Here is a 21,330-nt window from a genome sequence, read left to right on the forward strand (position 1 = left end):
ACAGACACATAGGTACAGAAAACAAATTAGTGGTCACCAGAAGGGAGAGGTGTGGACAATGGGCAAAGTAGGTAAAGGGAATTAAGAGACACAAACCTCCAGTTAATATAATAAATAATTCACAGGATGTAATATGGTCAATAATATTATAATAACTTTATGGGGACCAGTAGTTACTAGAATTATTGTGGTGCTCATATCATAATGTATGAAATGTCAAATCATTATGTAGTACACCTGAAATTAGCATAATATTCTATGTCAACTATGTTTCAATTAAAAAAATATTTTGTCCAACTCTTTTACATATTTTTAGTGGAATACTTTATCTGAATAATTTACCCAGCCATTACTGGATGTTACATTTCTCACTCCAGTATATTTCAATAAATTTGAGCACAGTCAACACATTTTCAGATTATGCATTTTGTTTTTACAGAGTAAGAAAATACTAACTTTTTCATCGCTTTAAAGTGTGCCAAACATAGTAGATACATAGTATGTAAATTCTAAGTTTTTACTTAGGATTAACTAAGCATATGCCATATGAAATGATTTCTATTCGTTAAAAAATTAATGACAATATTAACTTATCTTTTGTCCTACAAGGACTTTAGTCTCTCACTTATTATTAGGTTTCTATTTACCATTACTGATGTTTTTATTAGTGGCATTGTTCTTACTTCTGCATGGAATTCCTTCCATGCACTTGCTAGGTTCTCAATGTAGTTTTCTAGTGGACTCACTGTTCTATTGTGAGCACAAACATGTGTCATTTAATATTCTCAGTGGGAGTCTAATTTCATTTTTTAGAAGCTATGATGGAATGGTAAAAAACTAGGAGCCAGGAGACTTATTTAAGGTCCTGCTTCTTCCCTGTGGCCCCCACACTAGTAAATTGCAGAGGAAGGGCTCTCACTCAAGTGCATCTACAGTTGGTGAATTCTCAGATTGTAACTCTCAGAGATACATGTAACTACATGGGAATAAGGGAGAATGCTCTCCTCCAAGGTTCTCTGCCAAATACCTTTGCCTTTTACTTACTAGCCAGGAATGATTTATCTTTTCATTTGTGAAGCTACAGCTCATTTTTTTCCTTAATTATTTATGACATTTGCATTCAACTTATTGCCTTTAATATGCCTTGCCACTGCAGAGGTGAGAGGGGTTTTATAGCCCCAATTTGGGGCAAAAAGAGTGGCCTCTCCCTTTGGTGGGCTCATGCATGGTGTGCCTGTCTTGAGCAGTGCTCTTACGTGTTATCCCAGGCTATGAGAGTGCGTCTCACAGCTACTAATGGGAGTACCTGCAGCTATGTGATCACTGATCTCAACCTACTGTATTATTCTTTTTTCTGCTGCTTCCGACTCAAGTGCTTACTTTTATCAAACTAAAAAAAAAAAAATTAATGAACAGAAGATGCTATATTTTTATTGTCTCAGCTAGCGTAGACTGGCATAGACTCTGAGAAGGTAGTGGAATACTTGTTTTTACGATCTGGCAAGAAATCCTAGCCTGGAAATACACTTCATGGCTGAAGAAACTATTTGTGTAGGCATAATTAAGAGGATGTATAAAGATAGAATAGGAGTTCTAAGTACAGAACTTCAAAAATGTGCATAATAAATCTTTTTCACTGAGAAAGTTAACGTATACTCTAATAGATGTATAATTTAATAATAAACTGGGAAAATTGTCACATAGTCTGACATAAAATAAAACTACAGTCTATTTGGGGATATATTTAGAATTCTAGCTTTCAGTTTCTCCTTAACACCTATTAAGAGTAATTGAAATTTGAAGGCTTATGTAGAAACACATGTATCTCTAAAAAAGGAGAACATGGAAGAGGACTGACATTTATTAAATTTTTGTTGTTATGTGCTATGTAGTATCTCCTTTAATCCTCGCAACAATTTGATGTGACGGTGATGTTACTGATGCTACAAACGCAGATTTGTTAAAAACCTTTCCCAAGGATATGCAATTAATAAGTGGAATTTGCGTTCTAACTTAATCTAAAGCCACATGTTCTGCTCTGAAATGTCACTGCATTTCTAGAAGCTTAAAAGGGAGGGAGGGGAAAGGAATGTGTGTATAGATGGTATCAAGAAAGGAATTATTTCACTGCGCACTAAAAAGAGTTTGTATCATAAAGAAAGCACCATAAAATATAAAAATAAGGAAAATGACATATAAAGAAACAAGCAGTAATACATTTGGGTAGGAAATCTGCTTTTAATATAAACTTCAACTTGATTTAGTTATATTTATACTGTGCTCCAAATTATTATCTACAGGCAAAGTCATCCAGAAAATTAAGGGAGGCATATATGATAAACATAAAAAGTAAAATTTTGACAGAATAAAATAAATAACATTTAGTAATTACATTAAGCATGTTTTCAATCCCATAGCAAGCTATTAAAAATAGAACAACTGTTCAAAGCATACTGCCAAATTTCTTCAAAATGACTTGTTTTGAAATGTTGACTAAATATCCCAAAACTGTATATCAATTTTAGTATAATTAAACACTCTTCAGACCCAAAACATAGCTTTCCTTCGTATTCTTAAGCATAAATTATACATGACTTTCCCCTTCGTATTAGGACACAAAAGTTTATCCATTTGTTAATATTTAAAACAATTTTCTGAAAGTTTCTACTAGTTATATAAGGCTTTATAATTTATAAATGGCTTCCACATACTTAATTCCAAAAATTAACCTATTAGGAAAATTTAACCTTAATATTCTTATTTTACACTGTAAGTGTTCAACACTAATAAATATTTATACATTCAGTATTTACTTAGTAAGTATTTACTGAATAAATTGAATTAATGAATAAATTTAGTTCAGATTGGCTAAGTGACTTGAAGATCACTCAAGCAAGCAGCCAAGCCTGTCTCCATCTTCTGATTATTCAGGGAGGCCATCGTGTCTAGAAACATAGACGGACGTGTACAATAAATGATTTACCGATGTACAGAAGACACAGCACATTCAATGACACTTCATATGTTCGGTGTGTTGTTCCTCTGCAGTAGCGATAGTTCAATCAGAGTTGCAGTGAACAGGGAGCGTTAACACAGCAGCATTTACATCAGTCCCTACACATGGGTTTGTGATGTGTTGCCACAGGGGATTGTGTTGCTGTTCTCCACTGAGTAACCCTGTACCTGTAGCACTGAAGAGGAAAGAAGAGGGTTCTGATCTGCAAACAAAAATATCATCTTTCCTTCTAGACTTTGTGGCTTGTTCTTTCCCCACCAAAGCTGCGTCGTTACTTACATCCCCACAAATGTGGGGAAGAACTGGCTGTCCCCCGTCCGGGCAGTCCTGTATCACAGAGGGCAGCCGTGTAAGGCGGACACCTCAGTCAGCTGTCACACAGGGACGTTGTGCTGAAGTTCAGTTCAGAAACGTGCGATCAGTTACTGCTGTCTTTCGTTCCTGTTGTCCTTGGCCGTCTGCCTTGCTCCGCTGCCCCTATCAAACTAAAATCTTCTTGTGTATTTGTATTCTTAACCACTGCTGACATATTTCCCAGATCTTTCCACTGTGGTCTATGAAACAGGAATTCGATTTGCAAACTGATCATTCTTCAATGCTATTCAAAGAACCCTCCCCATGCCTTTTTTTTTTTTTTTGCCCCATTTCAAATGATTCCTAGAAGACACCGCTTCCCTTTTTAGCCTTCACCAGGGGAAGCTGCTGCTTTCCATCACAGCATGGTGTCATTAATCTTCTACCTGGAATTCCCCTTCTCTTTAGGCTCCTGTCATTTGTCCTGGTGTCCTGTGTCTTTCTTTGTCACTGTAATCTCGCTAATCACTTCTGTTCTTTCGTATGGGGTGCTGACATTTGGGTCGCTGCTTTCCCCTCTGCCACACTCTTGTCTTTAGGAAACTTTAAGTTTCATTTGGGGATTTTCCCAATGTCCTACTATTATAATTCCTTGGTCTTCTCAAATCTAGGGCTCTTGTAAGGCAGTGTAATGTTTTTTCTTGTCAAATGTGAAATAGCATCCAACTCTGAGATCTCAGATTGCTATAATGTACTCTCTGTCCCAAACCTTCTACCTTTCAGATTCTCTATTTCCTACTAAACCCACACTTCAGTCTTACTTTGGTATCCAGGCACCACTACTCCTTTTTCTTCAAGTTTGCCAGACCACAGCTGGCTTCATCCTTCACCCTAACGTCCATGCTGCGCAGAACAGTGGTGTTCAGAGCGTGGTCCACAAACGGCAGCAAGCACCTCTCGGGAACTTGGCGGTTTCCTTGGGCCCCACCCCACATCTACTAAGTCAGAGACTCCGATGGTGGACTCCAGCAATCTGTGTTTTAAAAGCCTTCCAGGTGATTCTGATACACTTAAAACTTAAGGGAACTATTAACATAGAGCATAATTCAACTGCTCTCTTGCCAGCACCTCTCATATCTTTGGGTGGTAAAGAACATTCAGACATGAATGCATCCTTATTTTATTCAAAGCCCCTGTATGTGTAAGATTTCTCCACATTTGCCAAGTTCTCCAGGTTTCTTCACCATCAACTCTCCATAAGCAAGCCCCACCTTGAATTCACATGTCTCTTGTAGTTCCTATTCATCTAAATTTGAATTCTCTAAAATTGTCAAATACTCACTGCTTAATGTTATTTCCAAAGATGTTCCCCTTATAAACCCCACTCTGTGGAGGATGCTGAGCGATGACGACTTGCTCAAGGTCACATGTATAAAAAGAAATGGGGCCAGAATTTGACCTCAGGCCTATCTGAGTACAAAACTCGTGCTTTTTTTTTTTTTTATTACTATTTTGCTGCTGAATTACAAGAAGCGGCAGTTGCATTGGCATGCCTCTTTCACTCTCGCTGAAGCCGTGTTCAACCAGTGTATCCCTAGAGAACTTTAAAAAGTGAGTTACCTGGAAATCTATTATCAAATAACTTGGATAAATATCAGGTTGAGTAGTTTCCCTTTATTATAAGACTTCAAAGAGCCTTTAATATGCTGGTGTGTATTTTGATCTTCCAAAAGGCAGATGGTATTTTGTCCAAAAGTCTTTGATCAAGGAACTATTTGTTTGTGGATCATCTATATTAACACCTTGCAGGACCAGCATTCCAAGATCTGCCTTGGAAAACTTAAGACTTAATCTATTTCCTTTCTCTCCAAGAAATGTGAAAGCTTATCTCCCTTGATGCCTTTATTTCACTTTCTTTGATCTTCTGTTTACTTCTCCGCTCTTTTAAACTAGAATGCTCACCTCCCCTTGTCCTACTAGGAACTGCTCTTCTGCCTCGGATGCATTCAGAGGACTTAATATTAGCGTACAATATTACGTGCAAGGCATTAAAAAGATAGTGTGTGTGTGTAAATATGCACTTCTTCAGGTAAACATGGTAATAATTTTGTGATGATCACAGCACCACAATACTGTGACGTGTATCTATCCAGTCCTGAAGAAGCTGTGTTAGGGTAGCTCTCTGTAGCTCTCTGCCTAACCCATGCTGGCTGAAAGAATTATGACAGTGATTCAGGTGGGATCATCCTTCAGTCCACATACATATCTGGAGGGGGATTTTGCCCTAGTCCTTATTTAAAATCAGAAAAAGTTCACATTGAAAATGACTGAATTATGAAATGAGAATATACACACTATTAAACCGTGAACTTATGCGTAACTGTAGTCACTGTATATTCTGAATGTCGTTCTGGTGTTAATTTCAGTTAATCCTCTCTAAAAATTGGTCAGACCAGAAGGAACTCGTGTTTAATGGGCTGTTTGTTTCCCCTAGTCCGGCATATTACCTCTTCTTCTTTCATTGTGCAGGTTCTGCTGATCTTCTCCTTTGTGTTCCATGTTCTTCTTGTCCCGCACTGGTCTACTCTGGTACGTTTGCTCAGGGCACTTAGTATCAATGTCAGGTGACGGGCACCATTCACAGCTACTCGAAAGTTCTGATTTTTTAAAAAAATACATAGTCCTCATGACCTACAATGAGAAAAGGATTTTCCTCCAATGACTCTGCATGGTGTTTTCTCTTTCTTTTGTGATGTTCTGTGGATCTCAGGCTGCTCAGTGAATCTGTGTTCTCCAATGCTGAGGAAGTGGGATTTGAAACCCCTACTCCCTGGCAGGAAAATCATGTTTAGATATACGTGAGATGAAAACCTACACCCCCATTGTGCGGACCGTGGACTCTATGACACCGTTAAATGTATCTTGGAGATACAGCGTCTCAGAACAGTTTCACATCCACGACATGAGGCTGTTCTATGAACTGGCTACATAAAGATGAACAATGCTCAGCATTTTCTCTCAAGTGTGTTACAGAGGGAAGGAAAGGGTTGAGTTTGTCCACAGCATTCAGAGAATCACAAAATATCAAGATGAGAAAGAATTTTAGAATTATCTACTTCTCTTTCCATCTAATGCTCATCTCTTCTTTGCAATGCCCCTATCAAATGATTAACCAGCTTCTATGTGAACATCTTGAGTAATGGGAGGTACACCCCTCCCGTGCTCTGCTCTAATTGCTCATTGACTCAATAATTTTGCATTAAGGAATCACCTAAGGAAATACTTTCTGCAATGCACTACTGTGTAGTTATCAGAATATTATTATGTTCATTGCATATGTTTTATAATAAAACTTGGAAACTGTCTTATAATAAAACATGGAAAATGTAAAAAGTGGAAACAACCTAATGACCAAAAAAGGAGGATTGATTAAAAAAAAATAGCAATCTATATAATGGAATACTGTGCATCTATTATGAAGAATGAGATAGCTATTAATGGGATATATACATAGATTTGTACTGATATTAACTGGATCCACCTATTTATCTTCTATGTCTATATATATTCTGGTGTGGAAACATTTTTAGAATATTGTTACATTTAAAAAGTGAGTCACAAGACAGTATATTAGATGTAATTCATTTTTTGTTATATATAAATGCATAAACACATTCACAGTTGTATACACTTGACCCTTGAACAATGTGGGGGTTAAGGTACCCATTCTCCACATAGTTGGAAATCCATATATTACCTCACAGTCAACTCTCTGTACCTGTGGTTTCACATTTGTGAATTGAGTCAACTGTGGATTGTATAGAACATATTTATTGGGAAGAAAATCCACATGTAAATGGACCTGCACAGTTCAAACCCATGTTGTTCAAGGCTCAGCTGTATTTGCATCTGCACAATACTGTCTGGGTGGTTACAAACAAAAAATGTCTTGAAAAGCTATATGTACCCCCATGTTCATTGAAGCGTTGTTTACAATTGCCAAGATATGGAAAAACCCAGGTGTCCATCAAGGGATGAATAGATAAATAAAATGTGGTGTACACACACACACACACACACACACACACACACACACACTAGAATATTACTGAGCCATAAAAAATGATGAAATCTTGCCATTTACAATAACATGGACAGACCTTGAGGTCATTATGCTAAGTTTAATTAGTCAGACAGAGAAAAACAAAATTCTATATGATGTCACTTTTATGTGGAATCTAAACACAACAAAACACCAAGCTTATATTTACAGAGAACAGCTTGGTGGCTGCCAGAGGCAGTGGGTAAGCAGAATGGATGAAGATGGTCAAAGGTACAGACTTCCAGTTGTAACATAAATAAGTCATGAGGATGTAATTTACAGCATGGTGACCAAAAACAAACAACCTATGTATTTAAGTTGTAATGTTTAGAAACTACTTTAAAAGAAATTACTCTCCTGTTTGCTCCAAAATCTGAATCCCCGTAGCTGCCTTCTCTCTGGTTCTGTCCTTTTGTATCACACACAAAAATTGTATCTCTTCTAGAGAATAACCCTACCATTGCAGGAACACGAAGATCATGTGGTTCTTCCTTAGTCCTTCAAATGTTCTTTGTGTGACATATAGGCGTACTGCCCTTCAACCTGAGATCTCATGAGTAAATCATTCATGGATTTATCTGAAATAAAGGCTGACGATGAATCAGGAACTATGCCAAGAAAAAACACATCGCTGTCGTGGGTGACACCAGCTTCCTGGGTGATGAAGTCACACATTGAACGTTCTTTACATCCAGTGCTGCTGCTGATTGCTATGCCAGCATTAGGATGAGACAAGAGTACACAGCAGAAGAATCCCCTCTTGAAAGCAGTCAGAGGGCCCAGAGAAAGTGCTGTTTAAGGCCTGAGGGACTGAGCCAGATAGAGGAGTCAGCCGGAGCTGGTTGGGTTAAGTCTCGCCTCCCAGATAAGGGAGAAGTATTTGTACAAATAACCCAACTCCCGTCTTCACCATCTCCCTTCCTCCCTTCTGCCTTTCTCTCTCTCCCATCAAACAACGACTTACTGAGCAAGCACTGCAAACTATTTTCAGGTCCTGTGAGAAATCTGGAGATTGGTATGCTTCTTTTAAGGTGTTTATGGTCTAGTGGGTGAATCAGAAATATTAAATGTAACTAAGGCACAAAGCAGAAAAAAAATGTAAAATAAAGTATGCTCGAAGCACAGACCTATCTGCTTGCTGTCCCAGTCCTGTTCTTCTAGGAAAAAGTCAAGAACTTCTTTCCAGTCAAGCACTGTGGACAGACAGTTCCAGGGCTGAAGTAGCACGTGGGCACCCTAACACCTGACGCCACTCTAGTTTTCTAAATTCAGTTTTCATGATTCCTTCCAGGAGAGTAATTGTGTACACACCTTGCAGGTATTTCTCACTGGCCATATTTGGAGAGAAGTCAATCTATTTTAACAGCTCAAGATATTTCTACATATTATATATGCAAAAAAATATTTTGCACAGACACCAGAAATTGACACAATGGCGGTAAAATGAGGTTAATAGAGGTGCTACCCTGCAGGCACTGCCACTGTAAAAGTTCATATGGAGTCTAGGAAAGCATTAAAATCCCAATCTTTCTTTTTAATACACTGCTCTACAGACATATCATTAAGCACATCTTCTTTTATTTTGTTTCTCCCCCGCAGGTCTGTGAAGCAGGCAGAAGTTGCAAGTGGTCCTTAAAGAGATTGCAATTATTCAAATACTTATGTATAGTTCTAATTTTATTTACTACATGTAATCACTTAGAGAGTGGTTATTTTTATAATATCAGTAATAAAATCAGTACTCTTGTAACTGGGGGGTGCCTAAGTGTGTCATCAGAGAACACTAACCCTGGCAAAGGATTCTGGCTTGGCCAGGATGCCTGCTGCCTTTTGACGTGGTTAGTGTCCTGGGTTTAGATTACTTTATACCAAGCTATTAAGATTACTCTTTGATACATTAAATATTGCCTGATTCAAATAACTTGGCTTAAAATTTTTTCTGTATTTTAACTTGTCTAGGGTTTTCTACTTCTTATATTTTTATAGTATTTTCTCATTTTTTAGACTAATAAACATTATACTTACTCACATGTGCCAAAATGTGCCATGTAGGTCTCTCTGGGAGTTAGCTCTTTGGTCTTCACCTGCCATGTGTGTTCTCTGCAGCAGCAAGAGGCATATTTTCCACCACTGCTCCTTCCTCTGGTTATCTTCCCCGTTCCTATCAACGCACATAATTGACATGTTAATTCAAAAAAAGCAGACCAATAAGGAATGAAATGCATGCCCCAAACCATATGCAATGAAAATTGTTTGACCATGTATCCAATTATTGAACCCAATTAAGATGATCCATTTTAAATTTGACAGATGCTTGCTTTTGGAATGTGTGATGCATTGATGCTATATGAATGGAACTAAGTAAATCTATTGCGTACATTACTATCTGTTTTATCTTATTTGTCTTACTGTAAGTTTACTTTCTGGACCTTTAAGGCATATAGTTAAATTATAAAACTGCCTGTATAAATGTCAAAGAAACAAATATTAAAGGCCAGAACATGGCTGAAGAATAAACAAAGAACTTCTGACTGTATGAATGAAGTCATAGTCCTAAATCAAATAATATAATAAAATTTCTTACATTAACATTTTTGTGTCCATAGAAACTCATGAGACTAATTTTCTTAAGTTATTTTTTTATGGATAAAAACAAATTAAAGGCTTATAAAACAGTATATGTATTTTTTTATTGAGGTATAGTCAGTTTACAGTGTTGCATCAATTTCTGGTTACAGCACAATGCTTCAGTCATATATGGATATACATATATTCATTTTCATATTCTTTTTCACTGTAAGCTACTACAAGACATTGAATATATTTCCCTGTGCTATACAGTATAAACTTGTTTGTCTAGTTTGTATATACCAGTCAGTATCCATAAATCTCGAACTCCCAGGTTATCCCTTCCCACCCCTCTTCCCCATGGCAACCACAAGTCTGTATTCTATGTCTGTGAGTCTGTTTCTGTTTTATGTATAAGTTCATTTGTCTATTTTTTTTTTTTTAGATTCCACATATGAGTGATATCACATGGTATTTTTCTTTCTCTTTCTGGCTTACTTCACTTAGAATGATATTCTCCAGGGCCATCCATTTTGCTGCAAATGGCATTTTCTCATTTTTTATAGCTGAATAGTATTCCATTGTATAAATATACCACAATTTCTTTATCCAGTCATCTGTCGATGGGCATTTAAGTTGTTTCCATGTCTTGGCTATTGTAAATAGTGCTGCTGTGAACATTGGGGTGCAGGTGTCTTGTTGAATTAAGGTTCCCTCTGGATATATGCCCAGGAGTGGGATTGCTGGGTCGTATGGTAAGTCTGTTTTTAGTCTTTTAAGGAATCTCCATACTGTTTCCCATAATGGCTGCACTAAACTGCATTCCCACCAACAATGTAGGAGAGTTCCCTTTTCTCCACAGCCTCTCCAGCATTTATCATTTGTGGACTTTTGAATGATGGCCATTCTGACTGGTGTGAGGTGATACCTCATTGTAGTTTTGATTTGCATTTCTCTGACAATTAGTGATATTGAGCATTTTTTCATGTGCCTATTGGTCATTCGTATGTCTTCACTGGAGCATTGCTTGTTTAGGTCTTCTGCCTATTTTTGGATTGGGTTTTTTTTTTTTTCTTATTAAGTCATATGAGCTGTTTATATGTTCTGGAAATCAAGCCCTTGTCAGTCTCATCTTCTGCAAATATTTTCTCCCATTCCATAGGTTGCCATTTTGTTTTGCTTATGGTTTCCTTTGCTGTGCAAAAACTTGTAAGTTTAATTAGGTCCTATTTGGGTTTTTTTGCTTTTATTTCTATTGCTTAGGTAGACTGTTCTAGGAGAACATTGCTGAGATGTATGTGAGATAATGTTTTACCTATGGAAAATAGTATATTTTTTGAGCAGAAAAGAGAGAAGGCAAGAGAGTAAGTTTATGGGACCAGAGCACCCCTCTATTTAAAAATCCTTACTATGAAGAATACTTTCAAAAATGTTCAACTGAGGATACAAATGTTCTTCCAGTTGGGAGTCTTTCTTTAAAACCTGTCACCCCTAATGCCTTTATCTGAGCCATCCTTTCTTCCAGCCGTCACTTGGTCAGTTTCTGTCCTCCTCTTGCTCACTGGCCTTTTCCTGGAGACAGTCACCCTACTAAGTATCACATCGACCTCAGGACAATGTTGTGCGAGTTGACCATTACTTCACTTCCTTTCTTTAGGAAAGGGATGGCTCTTCCACAGGTCTCTGAGAATATCAACTCCCCCTTCCCTGCTTCATATAAGGCTTATTCAACAAGTATTGGTCAAAGTTCACTATGCATGTAATACCACATTAGACCAAGGGACAACAGTGTTGGGAAAGACATTGTCCTTGCATTCATGGAGCTAGGTGGCTAGTATGAACACAACATGAAAAGAAATAGTGATTTGTAGCAGAGCTTAAGCGTGAACTACAGGATGCTAAGGAGGAACATCTAATCGACACTGAAGATAAGGACTCTTGGGCTTTGGTTAACCTGCAATCTAAAGGGCAAGGGAAAGTGATTCAGGTGAAACTGGAGGAGGTTGAGGAGAATTAGGGGGTACTAATGGAAAAAGGAGTTGAAGAATATTTTGAGAAAGTAGCATGTGTAAAGATTCAGAGACAAGGAAGAGTGTGGTGTACCAGGTGAAGTGAACAGCTGAGTATTTCTGGAGTGTAGGGGATGCACAGTATTGTCAGTTGATGCTGATGAGAAGTTAGTAGCAGCCAAACTGTACAGGGTAGTACAAGATATATCCCATTCGAAGGAAGAGCAAGAAACATGGAAGACTTTGAGCAGGTGGATAGTAAGATTTCCATTTTAGAAAGACAACACTTGACTTCAGTGTAGGAAGTGGATTGTCAAGGGACAAGACTGGAGACTGAGAGAATGCCTAGGACACTCTTTCAGTAATCAACGTGGGAGACAGACATGTGCACAGACACAAGAGGAATTCAGACAGTTGATGATTAAAGATGAGTGGGAGGAATTGCACATAATGGCCAAGATTTCTGGCCAAGAATCTCCACCAAGATTTCTGGTAGTGAAATGTTTAGAATGAGGGGAAGATGTTGAGTTCAGTTGGGGACATGTCTAACTTAAAGAGACTGGGGACCTCGCCAAGACTTTGAGCATCAGCAACATAAAGATAATCAAACAGAGCAGAGCAGAGATCAGTGCAGTAGCTGGCATCACCCAAGGAAAGCGCGTGCAGTGAAAACAGAGCAGAAGCTGCAGGAACACCCCCACCCAGCACTTAAGGGACGAAAAAAGTGATTTCAAGAGTAAAGATTTTATGTACACTGGACAGAGTGGGTGGCCTACACGCTGTTTCTAGGAAGCAGAAGGTCAAAATCAATGCACTTCGAGGTCCCCAGTTCCTGTAAGCACAGCTGGGTTTCAGGGGGAGAGACCAGCATGGACTATTTGTGGAACAACGTTTAGTAGTCTCGTCTAATGAGACTGTGGAAGCTTCCTGTGCATGGACGGGATAACAAGCAGCTCCGTGGGAGTGGGGGTGGGGGCAGGTGCGGGGGGCGGAATGTAAAGAACACGCTTTCCCATATTTAGGAAGGAAAACTAAGGCATTGCCGATTTGGAATCTTTTTAGTCAGGGTGTGAGAGAGTTACCTTGATAATCCCTTCTTCTTTGGTTAATAGTGATGAAGAGACAACCAGATTCTTTAGGAAAAGACTTAAGAATAAGTCCTGCTGCAACATTGTTGTTGTTGTTTTGTAGACACTCAGAATTTTAATTTTTTTAAATACATTAACCACTTAATTTTGACCCAGTTGACATACTTCTCTCTTTAGTCAAAAGCACAAGGACTTACCTACAGCATTTTCCATAATTCTTGATGATATATAAAGAGAAAAATGATTAAGGTAGCTTTTTTTCCCAGGAGTTTAAATTTTTAACCCTCTGAAATAAAGCTGTTATGACTCTTTCTTGCTGCAATGTTTTTATCTTCCTTTTTTTCTTCAGAGTAATTAAACACAAGTTTTTAGCTGGTTATAAGGAAAATAACCATCACCAGCTGCTGAACTCAGTCTTGTAAGGCACTCCTTCGAGGGATCTGTCATTTTCCTCGGTCCTAGGGACAGAGCTGTCTGGCTGTAAATTGTGTTTTGCCTATACTGATAATATTTTTTGGTTTTTCAACTTGCTTTTGGCCCTCGTACCACTATTGTTTGTTTTTTTAAAAAAAAAGTCTGTGACACCTTCTTGTCTCTTTTGAGTCTGATGTTTATAGACCCCATCTCCACGCAAAGCCAACCTAAGTGGATTTGGATATAAGTGGAAGCTGTGATTTAACAACACTTCTCATTATTTTAATCATTTTAAATGTGTCTAAAGATCCCTGAGTGCTACGTGCAAAATGACAATAGTAACATGACCCAGTGTCTGAAAACCATCCAGCAGAGTCACAGTAATTGTCTCCTAAAAGCTGCCTTGCCATCATGGCAAGGGGGGGTGAAGGACTTTGCAGTGGACGTGGCTTCTCGGGGGAGATGGCCTACAGATGGCTTAAAAACGGAGACTCTGAGAGAGCTGGCCACCACGCTGGGGGACCTGTAGCTTCCAGCCCAGCCGGTTACAGCTGCGCCTGCAGGGCCCTTTATAAACCACAGGCATGAGACTGAATGGCCGCCCCAGGCTTACCACCTGGCTCCCGAGGGAGAGGGGAACTATTGTGCTTGTGGAGATTTTATTACCATATTTTGCAAAACTTTTTAGGTGACGATCACCAGCTTATACAGGAAAAATTCCTTAGAGCAGGATCAGGATCGTATTCTCAGGGGCTTAAACTGAGCTGTGGACATTTGCGTTTCATTGTGGAAAACAACCGTGTCTGTATCTTGAGTAAGTTATGAGGCAGGTTTTAGCATCTTTTGGATACTTCCTGTTTGAACTTGCTGGGAAGTGTCTTTCCGTGGGTCTGTGAGAGAGGTTAGTATTGCTCATCCTCTCTAATCTCACATCTTCTTCCTGGGCGTGTGAAGAATTTCCCAGCCCGAGGCAGTTAGGCAGGTTTGCATGACTGATTCTGACCAGTGGGTCAGCAGTGGATGGGATTTGGACAATTTCCAGCCCAAGGCATTTAGTAGAGATGTAGTTCTCCACAGTCCCCTTTTTTCTTTTCTTTCTTTTTTTTTTTTTTTTTTCTGCTTCAGTGATTCTGGATGTTTTACATTGAGACAGCAAAGTCTAAAGATGTTTGGGTTCATGATGATGTGCAGAGTTCCTGCTGACCTGTGTTAACAGGTAACATGAGTGAAAAATAAACCTTTTTCAGCCTGGGAGGTTTGGGGTTTACTTGTTGCTCATAGCACAATATGCCTTATTTTGAATAACACTAGATCAAATTCTCTCCTTGCAGAAGATGATGGCTTCAAAAAATGCAGTTCTAGGTGATGCTAGCCTAGCCTTTGCAGGCATTCCTGAGCTTAGAGCAAGTGTGATTGATCAGGATCCTGTTTTTAAAGAAATTACTGGTTGTTCTTTGAGAAAAGTTGATGTGACTAAGGTGCATTCATAAAGTAGATGAGAATATCCATCTAAAATGGCTTACCTTGACTTATTCTAATTTTTTTTATGATTTCAAATAATTAATACTTGTGTAAATAACCACATTTGCCAGACAGTCATGTCATTTTAACATTCTATCTCATAAATCTGTCTGCAGTTTGGGGTTTAAATGACTCTGGAAGGTCAAGATAGAATCAGATTTTACATGGAAAAAAGAGTTCGCTTCCCAAGGCTTTGGGATTTATCAAATAGAGTAAGAGGGTACGACATTTCCACAGGGAGATCCAAACCATAGGACAGCAGATCTTACGGAACTGATTATATAATTTCATATGTGTTACTGTCATGTTTTTAACACCTTACTTTCTATCTTTGGTGGATTGTATTCCAAAGACAGGATTGTATGCTTTGGAAAGTTCTTTTGATCATGTTAGTTATAAAAGTCATTGGAAAATAAAGTTTACATAGGGGATCTGTGCCAATGATAGCCGGCTTTAAACATAGCCTTGTACTAAAGGGAATACTGTTATGCCAAAACAGACATCTGTTGAGGGAAAAAGGCAAGGATAGTGTATTAGAGTAATAGGGCCATTTGGTTTGTTGTTTAGAAACGTGTGTTTGAAAACATACTGCCGTCCTGAGAATCAGTGTAGGTTTAGACACTGTAACTAACCCCTCTGAGTCAGGACAATACTAATAATGTTGTTGTACCTGCTGCTGTGGCTGTGAGGCTAAGCTGGGCCTTCTGCTCTATGCTGTATGCCTTATCTCACTTAATTCTTCCCACGGTTCAGGGAGGCTTAGAGAAATCTAAGACCCCACCTCTGCTTTTGCCATCAGTGTGGGACAGAGGTGCCGTTCGACTGTGTCCTAGTCCAGTGCTATTAATCACCTTGCCAGAGGGCTTATTTATCCATGGCATAGTAACAGCCACACTTAGGTAAGTGTGGTATGTATGTAATATAGTAATGCCCAACTTGGTGAAAGATACTGTCTTCGTGCGTTAGGGCTGTCACACAAAATACCGGAGACTGGCGGCTTACGTAACAGAAATTGACCTTCTCACAGTTTCAGAGGCTGGAAATCCAAGATCCGGGCGCCAGCGTGGTGTGGTTCTGGTGAGGGCTCTTTTCCTGGCTTGCAGATGACCACCTTCTCACTGTGTCCTGTGAAGGCGAGAGGGAGCAATAGCTCTTGACTCTCCTCCTCCTCTTACAGGGACACTAAGTCCATCACGGGGGCCCACCCTCATCACCTCATCAAAATCTAATCACCTATCAAAGTCCCCACCTCCAAATACCGCCACATTGGAAGGTAAGGCTTCAACATAGGAATTCTGGGGACACGTGACTCTTCAGTCGATAGCAGATACGGCGCTAAGTAAATGGCAGTAATACCGTTTTGATAGTAGCAGTACTACTGTTATTCACCTTCTTAAGAAATGACTGTAGAAATGTAGGTATCAGGTCTCTGGGTCTTCAGTACCCTCGGAGAGTCTAACAATTGGACATGGACATTTTAATATGTATCGGAAAAGTGGAATTCAGTTTCATCGCCACGTCTCTAAAAATAGCTTATGTGACTGTGAATCCCCATTGCCATCCATGGAGCTAAACCATGGAAACAACCTCAGATTGCAGCCTGCAGGTCCCGCGTGACTGCTTAAGGCCAAGTTGTACTTACCCTTCTAACCCAAGTCATTCTCAAACCTGTACCAACTAATCACTTGGAATGATTCTTAAAAAATACTCAGGGTTCGGATCCAATCCCAGAGCAATGCATCAGAAGATCCCAGGGTGAAGCCCAGGCATGAGTGTCTGTGAATCTCCTCCGATGATTTTTCTGTGCATCCACGGCTTAGAAACAACACCACTGACGTGCTGTTTGTGAGCAGTGATGTCGCTCATTAAAGAGATTGGAAGACTCCATTTGCTTTTTAAGCAAAAGTTAATCACACCTATGATTTTATTCATGAAGCAGATTTGTAGTTATACATTATAAGATCACCTCTTGTTAAATTACTGTCTTTTGTTAAGACTGAGACCCAGGGAAAGTGAGTTAACTCAGCTGAGGTGAGACAGGAGGTTCCAAGGCAGGTCTATAAACCTTGAGACTAGACTCCACCAGGACTGGATGTGAGCCATCCAGGTTATATTATAACTTCATGAAGTTGCGTCATGGAAGGATTGATGATGGTGATTCTGGAAGATAATCTCTGAGGATGTCCTGCTACCATTCCCATGGGCTGCATTTCCAGCACATCACCCCTCGCCCTGAATCACATACAGCCACGAGCAGGCACTCTCGGCCACTTCGAAACTGAGTCCCCCTAAAACGGAGTTCCTCTGCCGAGGTTAGGATTAAGCTCCCTATCCCAAATCTTATTACTTTTCTTGTCCTACACCTGTTCCCCTCAAGACGGAGGAGTATCAAGGAAGGGGGGATTGAAACAGAGCAGGGCCCTGTGGGGCCCTCCCAAGTACAAGTCCCCCATTTTTTGTTTGTAGGAGAAACATTCAGCCTCCTGGACCTTCCCTGAGCTCCAGGGGGCAGTTCAGTCCCTTCTGAGGGGAGTGAAGGAATGCAGGAAGAAACAACAGTGCAGCTTGGGGTCTGGGCCTGCGTCTGCCTCGGGGGACATATCTAATCATCTGATGTGTGTCTCTGAGTTCTTCTTCAGGAACTAAGGCCGCCACCCAGGGGGAGGTTGGTAACTTCAGGCTGAGCACAGGCACATGGACCCCAGGCTGGTTGGAACCAGAAGGCTGATGATTGAGATTCCTGGAACCCCACCCTTGTCCCTCCCCACCAACCAATCAGAGGAAGGTCGGACCCCCTGCAGCCCTCCCTGCAAGGTTTGCTTATAAAAACTTCTTTCCTGAAACTCATCAGGGAGTTTGGCTCCTTTGAGCGGGAGCCACCTCCTTGCACAGCCCCTGGAATAAACATTTCTCTGCTCCAAACTCCAACATTTTGGTTTGTTTGGCCTCACTGTGTGTCGGGCACATGAACTTGGGTTTGACAGCAGTTTGGCTCTGAGAAACTTCTCTAGTGCTGAGGTCTGATCCATGTTTGTATCCCTAGGGGTAGCCCTGTGTTTGCACATAATAGACCTCTTAAAAAAATAAACAAATGTACAGTAAAAAGAACCAGTTGCCTTGGGGATTTTCCCTAGGCATGGCTCTTCCTTGCAGAAACAGTCAAGAAAGAGTTTCACCTCCCTGGAAAGGAAGTTACCTCATTGTCCCATCTTTGAAACCCAGCAGCAAAGCTCCAGGCAATACCCTGACCGCTTGCATTGGAAGGACTGATGGCAAAAACAAACAAAAGACTATTAATAACATTAATACTCTCGTTACTAGTTAAAAACCAATAACATTGAACCAAAGCACCAGAACCACTAGGAGTATTGCTGTTTGTCGATGGGGTGAGGCAGCGAATGTGGCACCAGGAGACCAAGAGGTTGGGACATTAAGAAAACTGCTCCGATGTTCGTAAGCAGATGAGTCCAGCCAGACGCCCTGAACCCCAGGCCTCCATTGACTGTAAACCTTGTCTCCCGGAGGCATTCTGCTTTGTACCATATATTGGGAGAGCTTTCATGTGATATGTTCAGTAGTGAGAGTTGTACCTGCTGTGAGACGTCCCTCGTGCTGACTGTGCTACGGGTACTGACTCAGTGATTTCCTGACCACAGATCAACCTGTTAGTACCTCCCTCACTTGAGGGATGAGGGACTTGAGACTTAATGCCCTAAGTAATTGCTCAAGCCCAGGATTTGAACCCCAGCTGTCCGAGGTGTGAAGCCAAGGATGTGACTCTTATATCCTGTCCCCTGTTCATGAGCGTGTGGAAGTGTGTTGGCTTGGCTGCAAAGAGCAAGCGATCAGGTAGACAGCAAACCAGGGTGTGACCCCAGTTTTCCTGTGCCCTCCAGGCAGAGCCTGCTGCCCCACTTTTCCCTTTGAGGAGGCTGGGAGCAGTATGGGATTCAAAGTAAATATTTACAGTTGTTCTCTAGTCTTTCGAGAGAGATTTCCTGGCCCCCTCCCGTTCTTTAGTTGAGGCTTTTTGACAAGACTTTGTACAGTTCCAGGCAGGCTGAGGTTGTTCAGGTATTCAGAGGCAGGCCATGGGTGAGAGGTGCGGTGGGCACCTCTCTGGAGGCCAGCAGGCCAAACTCCTTGCCGTGCAATGAAAGCAAAGGATTTCCCACTGGGAGCCAGAGCCAGGCAGCTTTGGACTTTGATCAGCCTAAAGAAGGAGCTTGTGGCTGATCCTGGCACACCTCCCAACTTGGTACCTCATCCCCTGACAGTCCTGCCTGCCTCTCGCCAGTCACACCTCATTTTTTTTCCTTGAAAATTGTGGTAAAATACTTAGGAGTCTTTATTTCTAGGCAGGGAAAGGGGATGACTTCCTGAGACAACTCCTGCCATTTGTTCCTCTGTGTCATCAGTACCTGCTCTGGGATGAGCATCTTAGGCAGAATGAGCTCAGAGTGTTGCCCCTTGATTAGCTTATTAAACTGCATTTCAGTAGAACAGATCATCTTTAGGGAGGAAAAAAAAAAGCCTTGTATGTTCTGATCACAGATGCATGGGAAACGTACCAAATTTGCTCTCACTACAAGTTGAAGGTCCCCATCTGCCAAGTTGATTGGTTCCCAAAGCAGGTTCACTGTTCCCTGCCAGGATTCCTCACACCAGCGGACAGAAGCCAAAGCAACACATTTATGGCATCGGGTCCGCATCTCTGCACGGAAATCTTAGCAAGTGGAGCGTGAGGGGTTGAAAAGGAACAGGGGCAGCTTGAGTTGGTCTCAACGACACGAGAACCCTTGCCATGAAAATCAAACCAGATCCTTGCTGAGGGTCAAAGTCTTTCGTCAAATTCCCTTCCTGTTTTCCTTTTCATGCTCTTTGTTTTGTTTGCCTGATCCTTTGACTTCATGGTTCTTGCGGAATCAGAAGTAAACAGCGCCGCAGGAGAAAGTGAGGCGAGCTTGTGGTGGCCCCGGCTGAGCCAAACCCAAGGAACGCTGGCAGTCCCCACCGCCAGCCCCCGACTGGAGGTCTCTGGCCGGACAGCCAGGCCGGGGGGGTTTCGAGTGACGTGGGGGCCTCCTCAGTCTGAACCTTTGCGAAGGCTGTGTTTATTATTTCACTCGTCTGTCAGCAACATTGATTTGGGGAAGGTTAACCTTTCTTTTTCCAGAGCCATTAAGTAAATACACGTCTAATAATCCAAAAGAGCTAGCTTTACAGGGTGTGAAACGGCATACGAATCCTTTGCCCTCCAGCAGATGTCCAAGTTCAGTTGCAGCCTGTCCTCATTTGAGATTCTGCATTTGTGAGAGACCCTCCGGCAGCCATCCGCGTTAGGGGCATCCTCGGGGGTGTGGAGGTAACTGTTTAGCAACCTGATCTCTCCTAATAAAAGGCCTCAATGTGTTGCGTGTGCCTGCAACGTAGTGTCCCCTCACTGCGGCCGATTCCCGGCACCGACGTGTCATCACTGGCCATGCAGTTGGGAAGAGATGCATTCATAGGCTCCTGCCAGGAGCCAGAGCTGCCTCCAGCTCACACACTGCCCTGGCTTTGTCTGTAGAGCCAACGCAGGGAGACGCTGGAGTCCTTGGCCCCCTTGACAGGCAAACTGGGAGAACTAGGCATGGGGAGGGAGCCAGTGATTCGGCAGCCTGCGCGCTCGCTGTCTGTGAGATCCCACACGTGCTCTGTGGTTTCTGGGTAACACTTAGAGCTTAAGGGAAGTGAAATCAAGATATATGTCTCTGTGTCTGTCTTTGCAGGACTATTGAAAAAACTAAGAGAAGGTTTCCCATGTGGGGCAGTGAAATCTGACCATCTGGAGTTACGTTAGGACTGACTAGGGCTCCCTAGTGCCGAGGGCTCGGGGGAGGCAGCGCTTAAATGAGGAGGTAACTCCTGCGGTCACAAGTGTGCTGTGCTCCCCAAATTCAGGCCAAACTGTGCCCTGGGAGGCATCTGTCTGTAGTGTACAAGATAAACTTACTAAGCACTGACCCACTGTTTCAGTCCCGCAGCCTTTATGATTACCGTCTGGGGCAGCGCGACGTGGGAAGGGGAATTCCACAGCCCGTCTCTGCCCCGCCGCCCTCCTCTGCCAGGCAGTACTCCAGCCTCTCTTCGTGGGCAGTATCTCGGAACCTCTTTCAACTATGTAAGGCGAAGAGCATCTGCGTTTTATAAATGAAACTAACTGAATCCAGAGAAATTAAGTTGCCAATGTTTCCGCTGATAGAGCAGGGTGGGGATTCAGACCCAGTTCCCTCTGAAGTCAAAGCCTTTCGGTCTCTTGCTAAGAAGGTCCTGTCT

At 41.4% G+C, this 21,330-nt stretch overlaps 1 protein-coding gene across 1 annotated transcript in view; it reads left to right on the forward strand.

Annotated features, from left to right (window-relative positions):
• Positions 1 to 5,990, forward strand: part of C29H8orf34 (chromosome 29 C8orf34 homolog) — a 238,264-nt gene extending 232,274 nt beyond the window's left edge. Inside the window, 1 exon segment of the mRNA XM_010970618.3 lies at positions 5,840 to 5,990. Within this exon segment, the coding sequence (XP_010968920.2) occupies positions 5,840 to 5,922 (83 nt within the window). The 3' untranslated portion in view covers positions 5,923 to 5,990.
• Positions 5,991 to 21,330: the final 15,340 nt, after the last annotated feature.

The sequence above is a fragment of the Camelus bactrianus genome, chromosome 29 (assembly GCF_048773025.1).
Source record: "Camelus bactrianus isolate YW-2024 breed Bactrian camel chromosome 29, ASM4877302v1, whole genome shotgun sequence".
Taxonomy (NCBI): Eukaryota; Metazoa; Chordata; class Mammalia; order Artiodactyla; family Camelidae; genus Camelus; species Camelus bactrianus.